This window comes from Polistes canadensis, unplaced genomic scaffold (genome assembly GCF_001313835.1).
Source record: "Polistes canadensis isolate GaletaPanama2010 unplaced genomic scaffold, ASM131383v1 scaffold_427, whole genome shotgun sequence".
Classification (NCBI taxonomy): domain Eukaryota; kingdom Metazoa; phylum Arthropoda; class Insecta; order Hymenoptera; family Vespidae; genus Polistes; species Polistes canadensis.
The window spans coordinates 6,099-16,831 of NW_014569974.1; the positions used below are offsets into that span (position 1 = coordinate 6,099).

The window sequence follows — 10,733 nt, forward strand, 5'->3', positions numbered from 1 at the left end:
TTTTTGTAATATTATTTAAAGCTAATTTAATGCTTTAAATAAAAATGTATCATATTATATTTTATATAAAGTTGTAATCGTGAGATAAGGAATATACATTGATTATTACAGAGAAATGATACCGACTAACTATTTTAAACAAATCTTTGCAATAACATTAAATTATACTTCTTTCACACTTGTTTCCTTCTGATATGATTTTATCTCATAATTGTAATCATGAGGTCAATAGTTCGCGTGTATTGATATTACGCATATTTTAAATAGCAACCATATAATAATTTTGCAGAGTGTAGTATCGAACTGACGAGCAACCAGTAGAAAATTCTTCTTCATGACAGAAAACACGATACGGAAATAACTTGGAATATTATTTTCACGAATGAGTTTATTTTCTATAGTTTTCTTTTAATCATTATGGGAATTGCAGATAGAAAGTGTTTATTTTTTATTGCATTTGGCTGTAAGTAATACAATTACATCATATTATTTTGTATTTCGAAAGATTTATATAAACTCTAAATTTATATATACCCATGTTCTATTTAAAATGGTAGGAATAGATTAATGATGTGATTGAATGATGCGAGATTTTTAAAATAATAGTTTGAATCAGCTTTTTTAGAATATTAGAAAAGAATTACATACGTAGTACCGAAATTTATTAGAAAACGCATTGGTTAAAATACAAAAATCCTAATCAATATTTATCATGAAAATCAATTTATAAATAAAAGTATTAGTTCTAAAAAATATATAAACATGGATTTAAATAGCCAATAATTTGTATCTTTTCCTCGATATTTAATTAGATTATGAAAATATTTAATGACAAATATTTAATGACAAATAAGCTCATAGATTAATTTCTTTTCTCCTTTCTTTTTATTCGATCATTTTATTTCATGTATTTTCGATATTTTTATCATTAAACTTTAAAATTGAGACATGTTTTATATATATAGTATGTCCTAATTTTTTCCCATTTCAAGTTTCCGCATATATTGCAACCAAAAAAAAGCAAAAATGCCAGGTAAACATAAGCTCTTAAATTTATTATTAAAAAGTAGTAATCCAAAATACTAAATGATTAAGAACTGGTGTTTTGTCAGAAATTATGACAAAAAACTTTCAATTTATTTAGGGAAATAAATATGAAATAAGTAATATAATAGATTTTATTTCTCGTAGATGTTAGTTATACAGACGTAATCACGAACGTCCTTTTGAAAAGGAATTATATGCTATTTTAAACTTTGTGATATATGAACCAAAAATACCAGTTAAATGTCGTTTAATATATTTGCTTTGAACTTTTGAACAAAGCAAACGCTTAAAAGTTAATTTATCTGTTATCTTTGCTTGTAGACTAAATTGCTAACGTATAGAAGAAAAAAACAAGAAATTTCTTAATAAATATATCTATCCATTAAAATAAGCGATAACGTTATTATGACATGTGCACTTAGTTTTGAGTAGAGTTATCAAACTTCGGAAATCCCAAGTAATAAATTATCTTTTAAAGAAACTTTAATCTTCACTATATGTTAAATATTTTGCTAATATATCCGAAATTCGTTATATATGTGAATGTTAATTTTTTAAAATTAACATTCAAAAAGAATGTAAGAAATGTTACACCGCATTAGACGTATGCAGAAAGAAATTTAGTTTCCTCTACCATCAAAATAAAATATATTTATTGTAAATAATTTAATGCAAGCACACACAACGCTTTTTGTTAAAAAAATTCTGCAACCTGATTTACGTATGATTATAAAAAGTCATTTAACTCGGAGAATAATATTATTTATATTAATGAGAAAATAGCAAGTTCTCATATGTATTATGATAAGATTAATTGCACACAGTGATGGAGAACTCGTGTCTTACGCGATAATTTAGAAGCTGAAAATTACCATCCCGAGAGTAGAAAGGAATTAATATAATATGATAGTAACGAAACAAAGAGGTAGAGAAGCAGTCGTCAAAATTCATTAGACTAAAGACGAGACCTACGACTTGTGAAAAATAATTCGGGTCACGTAACGCAATAACTTTGCTGACAGGAACTGGTGGGGGTAGTTCGAGGTCATGTTATCCTTTGGTCTAGTTTTACCAAAGGATAACTAGACAAAACTAGACGAGGGAAATTTAAATCTGTTTACCAAATATCGTTCGAGACGTCTCTTAATGCAGCAAAAAATATCGAAACATATGAAGTAAGAAACCGCTGCTAAAACCCTAATTTTTTGCTTCCAATAATGTTTTAATGAAATATTCTTTGTACAGTTATTTTCTCTTTTAATAATATCAGATTCATAATCAGCGATACTAAAAGCTCCTAAAAATTGATTATCAAAAATAATTAATACGTCTCCCTACAAATTAGATTTTGCATATAATATGAATGCAGGAGTAATTTGTCATTTCCACTTAGGCGGTAAAAGACCATCTTATTATAAAAGGTTTTGGTTTATTACTCTGTATAGTTCTTGTAATTAACTTACTAAACAAATGATAAGATAGTTAATCAATTACTTTCTTTTCTTAGCCTTCTTAACATTCTTACAACCTTCAAATGGTGCAGATAAAGCAAACTCTTGCTTAGTGCCTCCCCGGCTTGATAATGGTATTTGGGCCATATATTTAGAAGAAGGCTTTAATTTTAAAAAACAAGTAGAAGAGGGTGAAGAATTACCTCTCAAATCTCAATTGTATTGCGAATGTAATTTCGGTTATCAAGTTGCGATTTTCGAATTTGCAAGATGTACATCTAATGGAAGTTGGGATTATATACCAGTTTGTAAAAGTAACATATATAATTTAAATTTTATTATGGCAAACAATTTATGAATATATATGTTATAGGGATAATGAGACCTTCAGGAAATGTGAGCTTTTCCTAGGTGTTGGCCACAATGCCAAGCGGTTTTGTCAATATGAATCCTCGAATTGATTTATGTAACTTATTTATTGTCAAATGTATCATATATTATTTTTCAGGTAAAACATATTTATGTCCATTGTAATTATTTGGGCTCATCAGGAAATTATGCTTCTGACATAGCTCTCTTAGAAATTGAAGTACCATTTGTATTTACAAATATGTTAACACCAGCTTGTTTAGATGGTACTATTATTGAGTCTGGAGAAGGAATAGTTGCGGGATTTGGATTTACTGCTTCTGGGTCAACCAGTCCTCTTCTCCAATTAACAACACTGCCCTACGTTTCTGATATTCAATGCAAAGATATAAACAATTCTGTTATATATGAGCAGTATATAACGAATGACAAATTTTGTGCGGGCTATACAAATGGTTAGTAAAAGATAAAACTAAATATGTAAAAAGTAACATATTCATAAGAGTGATATCAAGCGAATAATACTTTTCTTCTAGGAACATCTGTCTGTGATGGTGATAGTGGAGGGGGAATTTTATTGAAAACTAGAGAATTATGGTTTTTAAGAGGTATTGTCAGTTCTGGAATTAGTGTAAATTTAGGAGGAGGTACTTCAATTTGTGATAGTCATTCGTATTCTCTTTATATACGCATTTCTTCCTACTTTTCCTGGATCCAAAATATTATTTATAAAATAAATCAAATTGAATTCCCATGCATAAAAAAGCAAGCACTTACTAAATAATCAATTATTATTGAAAGAATAAATAAGAATTTATTTAAACACAAAAACATCGTAATAACATTCACATAAGTCTCACAGGGAATTTTGGACGGTTATTAAATCTTTATGAACGATTTATTTCGAACCAGTTGTACGTTTCGTCCCTTTCTTGGGACTTTATTGGGATCAGGCGGCTTAATTTTATGAGGTAAAGAATTAACTGTAAATTTTGAATAAAATGATGACTTTGATAAATAAAAAATATACGTGGAGTTAGGAAAGGTTAAAGAGCAGGAAGAATGATTCCACCGCTCCGGACACAATTTATTAATACACAATTTTTAATAACAAATTATACTTACAAATTAGAAACGCAATGAGTCGGAGGTCCGATCTTCGTGTGGACGCAGCGAATACAAAGTTAGAAGAAATGAAGTCGAGAATTTAGAAAATTCACTAGCGTTAAATTTAGACAAAATTATAAATCAAATTGAGACTTGATGATATAATCCAACCCTTTCAATTTTGCACAACTTTTGTTTGAAACTGTTTTCGATTAAATGCATAGATTCTAAGATATGGCTTTTTTACCATTTTTTACCCTTTTTCTCAAATATCTCCTGATCAAATTGCAAAAAAATTAGCACCATTCGATTCAGCGTCGTCGAGTTACCATTATATCAAGTTTTTGGCCAAGAAACACAATTAGCTCAGTTTTTCTTTAGTTGAGTGGTCTATTAGCTGCTGCTGTGAATTTCGTTTATCGACAGAATTACAGATTCATTTTTAATCTTAATTATTAGTTTCGAATATTTCTTATAAAACCTACTGGATTAAGTCTTGCTTGTCTTTTGTTTAACCACTGAGTTGTGTCTCTATTATAACTTACTTAACTACTAAATTGCGTTTCGCTTGTCTTTTATTCCAGCTACTGATCTGAAGAAAAAAAAACGGAGAGTAGAATAATTAATAAAAGGCTAGGCGGTAAGCGCGAAAATGTCTTTACGGCTGGAAAATGGAATATGTAAAATAGCAAGACGTCACAATATCAATAAATAATAAAAAAAAGATGAAGAACAAATTATGTTTTATATACCACTGTGGTTACAAATGATATTGTAGTAAACTAGTAAGTAAGTAAGTATTTTTTCTTCAAGCAAGGATAATTTTCAAGATACTTACCATTCTGTTACTTTTCTTGCTTTTTGCCGGATACCATTAAAGTTTTAGCATTGTACCAAAATACATTCACAAAATACATTCAAAGGAACAATGTAGCAATTAATCTTATACAAGAGATACTATAACGTATTTGCACGAATACAATGATGCATGAAATTATATTTATATATTGTCTTCTACTAATAAATATTACTATTACTATTACCATTCATTTCTATTACATACTATAACTTTTATCACTATTAACTGGTATTACTATTAATATTAACACTATTACTATTACTTGCGATTTATAATATTATCATAACAAAAAAATAAATACATTTACTAATTATTTCTATTATCATAAATACTAATTAGTATTATAACCATTATTATTCATATTATCGCCTCTAATATTTAAACTATATATATTATAACCCATAGAAAAAATTATTTCCTATAAGCCAGTCAAAAAGGGGCAACTAAGAACTTTTTGAGCTATCGAGATGCAAATTTATAATTCTAACTAATTTTCTACTTTAACTATCTTTTTCCTTGCCAGTTTGTCACATCCAAATCTCATCACTCGCTAACACATTAATAATTTTTTAGTTCATTCCCTGGTCAGCTTGACCAAAAATTAACCACACTCATTGCGCCATAAGACGTAATAAATCTATAGTAGGCCAGTCAAAAAGGGGCAAATAAAAACTTTTTAAGCCGTTAACTTTTATTGGCCGTTGGACTGACTGGACCGGGACTCCAAACCGGATCTTTCGCTTTCCGAGTGACGGCTTTTTAGCTATCCAGAGTCCACGTCCAATCTCTTCACGAATGCCTATTTAAGTATTTGGCATGGAGGCGCTCGTCCCACAAAAGTAATATCTTTACATTCTTCTGTAGCTAGAGGGATTAGCCTCTGTCACAACACCGATAAACWAGAATAAAATAATTCAAGTCATGGTTAATAAAAGTAATTTACTAACTATTAAAYTCGTTTATCTTCAATATTTATTCCCTTACATTATCGATCAATCTTATTGAATGATTCACTAAGTTTAMAGAAAAGAAAATACAAACTTATTAACGAAAACAGAACAAGATCTATAAGATAGTATGTATGACGTCCAAAATAAATCATAAATTTGAATTTATGTAACTTTGTAAAAGATAATATGTATAAAAATAACTATGTAATTGGTATAAATTTGACTCGAAGTGGTTTAGACGAGGTCAAAGTGAGATTTGCCGAAAACGTAACGTCATCTAACTCATCAACCGGTACCAGCTCAAAATTGTACAATATAAAAGCTACAAAGAGTTTAAGCTTGAGCATTGCCAACTTTTGACCTGCAGCATGAAAAATACAAGAATGAAAACAAAAAATTGTATAGTTTCTGTGCTGATTTCAACATGAGACATATACCAATACAGTTTCTCGGTCCCGCACTAAATGGAATGTAGGCATAGGGATGACGTCCTTTAATATTTTCCGGTAAAAATCTGTCCGGATCAAAAACATTTGGATTTGGCCAATATTTTTGATTTCTGTGTACGCTGTAAATGACAACTCCCAACATCGTACCAGATGGAATTAAATAATGTTCTGCCAAATAAATGCAATTACATAGAAAAAAAAAATAAATAATAGATAGTATAACTGTGATATGAAAGTATATATATATATGCATATATTTTCATACTTAGCTGCATATCGTGAGTAATTTGACGAGATATTAGATGGACGCTTGGATACAAACGAAGCGATTCTTTTATACATCTCTCCAAATACGAAAGTTTTTGAAACGATGATATCGTCAAGTTATTATCTTCTTCCATAATCGATTTAACCTCGTCTCTTATATTTTTCTAAAAAGAAATACGTCATTTATTATTCATTGTATCAACTGTGTAAATCGCTAAACCTGAAAACATTGTAAATTTTAATCAATTTTGATTGAATTCGAGTACCGATAAAACTTTTTATTTAAAGTTAATATCATTATTCATTAGTATTAAAAACAAGTTACTAAAATRAGCGAAATAATTCAATGATTAATTATTCAATAATGTATTAAAAGTAAAATATTGTTTCATTCGCTAATCATTTAAGCTGATAATTCTGTCTAGTATTATTACCTGGACATCTTTGTGCTTAGCAATAAGACTCAAAGCAAAGGATAATCCACTTGCAGTAGTATCGTGGCCCTAGAAAATTTTATTTCATCAAACATTTTTCTACTTTTGTCTTCTAAGTTTATATATTTACGAGAACCTACTTCAAACATGAAAGTATCAACTTCTTCACGAATTCCTTCCTCATCTATTTGATTATCATTCCAAGATGCGGCTATGAGCAGATCTAGCATAGAAAGTCTTTCCTTGGACTGCAAATCTGTAACATCAAAATTCTATTAACCTTTTTTCTTCAAATAACTTTATTTTTATTTAAAAAATTTGAATACACTCATCGTYCTTYTSCGGATCCTTATAAGAAACGTCATCCTTCTCAATATTCTCATTGATTAGCAAATATTTCCCATTAGTTTGTTTATGAAAACGTTTTCTTTCCGCAATTATCTGAAATAAATGTAACACTTTCCTAATCTAGATATTTTCGAAAAACGTAGATATAAATGATTATTATGAAAGACGTACATTTCTYGAAAAATTGTGCAACGTTTTCAACGCTTCTTTTTGTAGTCTACCAAATGGTGTTAGCCTAAATATAATATCGTAATAGCACCAAGGTCTCGTTAATCTGTTTTTTTACTACTTTTGTAAAAAATCGAAAATTGTTTTTTTAACTAACGGCATATTGCGTTGAGAGTATAGTTGCTGATAAATGTTCGTAAATCTTTGACAACAGGGCCTCCATCTTTCTCCTTTTTAAGAGATTCGACAAGATTTTGTGATTCCTTATTTAAGTTAATAAAGTAATGTTTAAGGATATTGAAGTGAAATGCAGGAGTTAACATCTTTCGWCGTATGTGCCATTTTGTACCTGTCAAATTAGGTTATATTTAAAATATTATTGAATATATTGAAAGGTTTCAGGACGAATTGCGTTTCATTCTTTTTTTATTTTAAGGATTTATAGGATAGTATTCGTCCGTGGTATTTATGTGTTTATTTATATGATATGAAAGCATTAGGTAATATCTGAAGTTTTCCGATTGTCRTGACATTTGTTAGAAGATAAATATGCGCTCCGGGATAGTTGCTCCTTTGTCAAGCATGTTTACTTCGAGGATAAGGTTCAATTAAAACTTTCTCTAAATAGGAACGAATAAAGACGAATTTATACTACGCCTTATTTAATTTTATTATTTACGAATTCTTTATTTTAGTTATATAGTAAAAATATTATATTATTTGTACTCTTTTAAAATGCTTACCGTCGCTTGTAAGTAATCCAGWAAAAAGCCAGGGCCTAAGATATTTGTAAAAGACTCCTTTTTCAATATGTTCATTGCTTTTTAATAGTACCTTAGATGGAAATAAAAATTTTTTAACTTATATGCATTTCTATTTTCGATATACGTTTAATTCTGGACAGCAGGACCTTTTATTCTTTTATATATCAACATTTTTTTTTATCCTTTTCTTAGAATTTTTAATACATGAGGATTTATTAGCAATAATTAAAATAAGTTTTTTTAAAAATGTTGTTATAAGAAAATACATAGATAGTCCTGCCATGCTWTGTTTAAAGTTATTTTAAATTATCGTTCTGGTTTAAAAAATATTCGACTATGAATATTTTGTAATGAATAAAATGGACCACATTYATCTTTTTTWTATCCTTAATATGATAGTTAAAAGAAAAGAAAAATAAATTAATTTCGTTTTTATTTTGTAATAATTTACCTGAATATCTTCGGGATCGAGTAAAACTACTGAACGAAAAAATAAAATCCATACTTTATAGATTGGATAATACTCATTATCTATTCTCCATAGTTTTTGAAGTAAAAGATCTAAATCATTGACAATAGGTTAATATTAAGTAAGAACTTTATCAAGTGAGAAAAGAATCACAGTTTATTATATAATTCCCCTAAATAAAAATATTTTAATATTCCTTACACACACCATCGTCACCTTGAAAATGATGTATATTTCCAATTATTGGATATTCGTGAGGTCCTGGAATAAGACTTAAAAGTCTTCCGACTCTTCTATATCTTATAACACAATGTAATGCAAATAGAAATAAAATTGAACCTAACAAGATAGCGAGCATGATTAAATCTGGAAAATAGGAAAAATTAGAGGAATGAACTATGATTGTAATAAGAGCAATCTTACGTATCAGTTATTGTTGTCAAGGATAACACTTTTTTAAATACTTCAATGCTTTTGAATAATTAATATGAACACTATAGTCTATGAAATGTTAAATAATGTACAAATTAAATTCTTTAATTATTCGCGTTCCTTTTTTATTAATTGTAGACAAACACTTACACGTGARCTATATATAATAGTAAAATAGAAAGAAAATAATTTAACTGTACTTAGAGAATTTATTTAGTAATTTATAAAGAATATTATTTATTGTGTACTTAGAGAAGAATTATTGTAATTGTTTTAATAGTTCATTGATGTCCGATGTCTCTTCAGTGTTTAAGTCTTTTTTATTTGTATGTGCTCGATTGGTCACTTCAGCGTTGCTTCTTGATTCAGTGTGTTAACATATTGGGATTTTATCCCTGTTGGCATTTTCGTTTCGTTTATTGTAGTGAATTTCCTTGTAAGCKTCGTCTAGAATAGGTTTCTCCAATACTTTTTTTCTTATCGTTGAAAACATTTTTCGTTGTAGTAGTTTCCTCGGCTGACATCCTTTACAATTTGCTGGGTGGTTACCGTTGCAGTTTACACATATGACGTTTTCGATTTTGCCCTCTTGTGGACAGAGTGTGTTTAAATGTTTTTATGCACATTTGACACAGGCAGGATTTCTGTTGCAGTAAATTTTTTGTTTGTCCATAAGCTTGGCATCGTTTGCATTGTGGTATTTCTCTTTTAGTTCTAAGTGCTTCGACTTTAATTATTGTMTTAAGCAGGGTATTAATCTCGTATATGTTTTTGTTATTATCCTKATGAGTTTATTCGATAAAAAATAAAGGTAGCAGCTGTTTGACATCRAATTTCGTTATATTATTTATAACACGTAATATTGCGGTAAATAATATTGTGAKCATTCTAATCGCTTTAGGTAGCATTTGTTTTAGTATTGTACCATTTATTAGATCGTAGCCTGGTGCATTTCTTATTTTGATTTGGGACATTAGCATTCTAATTTCTTCGGTTGTTGTGCTATTAATATTTTCATGAGATTGTATTTTGCTTCCGAAGTCGTTTACGTTAGTGTTCGTGTCTGTTTGGGTATTGAAGTTGTGTGCTGTGAATATGTARGGAGTAATATGTAAGGTATTTGGACAAATTGTAAAAAAGTATGGAGTTAATAAAAAAGAAAAAGAAATAATGGAAATTGGTTCGTAAGATTGTATAAATATAAAGAGGAGTGACTAATACGAGAAAACGARAATATGAGAATTGTATATGGTAAAATTTGAAGATGTATGTGCGTGTAATAATGYTTTTAATGCGATAATTTACAAGGAAAGCTTGGGTTAGCTTGCGTCAAACAGTAGGATTAATACCATTCCCTCCACGGAGGACCCTTTAGCCTATTTAACCTAGAGGATATTGCTCTCTTCTGTACTGTTCTGTTCTATTCTGTTCTGTTCTTTTCTTTTTTTATTCTGCTTTTGTTCAATTTACGTCTTCAGTATTTTTGACTTTTACCTTTTAGTTATAATTCCAAAGTCTTAAATAGYTTCGCGGTAATTATTTTCGATCTTGTGTTATTGACGCGGAGAGTCCTTTATTAATTAATTACTTCTTCACTTCTGTGGACTAAAAATTGAAAT

General features: G+C 28.9%; 1 protein-coding gene across 1 annotated transcript; it reads left to right on the top strand.

The window, feature by feature from the left end:
- The first annotated feature begins 285 nt into the window (after positions 1-285).
- On the top strand, positions 286-5,782 carry LOC106792425. The gene is made up of 7 exons (XM_014758842.1): positions 286-463; positions 2,555-2,812; positions 2,872-2,894; positions 3,007-3,322; positions 3,404-3,838; positions 4,559-4,767; positions 5,407-5,782. Exons 1-5 carry the CDS (start codon positions 418-420, stop codon positions 3,649-3,651), a joined length of 891 nt encoding a protein of 296 aa, XP_014614328.1. The 5' UTR covers positions 286-417; the 3' UTR covers positions 3,652-3,838; positions 4,559-4,767; positions 5,407-5,782.
- Positions 5,783-10,733: the final 4,951 nt, after the last annotated feature.

Excerpts from the sequence above, each read along its gene's own strand:
- LOC106792425 (XM_014758842.1), top strand. The coding sequence starts at position 418 with ATGGGAATTGCAGATAGAAAGTGTTTATTTTTTATTGCATTTGGCT. Across the intron at positions 464-2,554 it reads ATTTTTTATTGCATTTGGCT|CCTTCTTAACATTCTTACAA; the intron begins GTAAGTAATACA and ends TTCTTTTCTTAG. Across the intron at positions 3,323-3,403 it reads TTGTGCGGGCTATACAAATG|GAACATCTGTCTGTGATGGT; the intron begins GTTAGTAAAAGA and ends CTTTTCTTCTAG.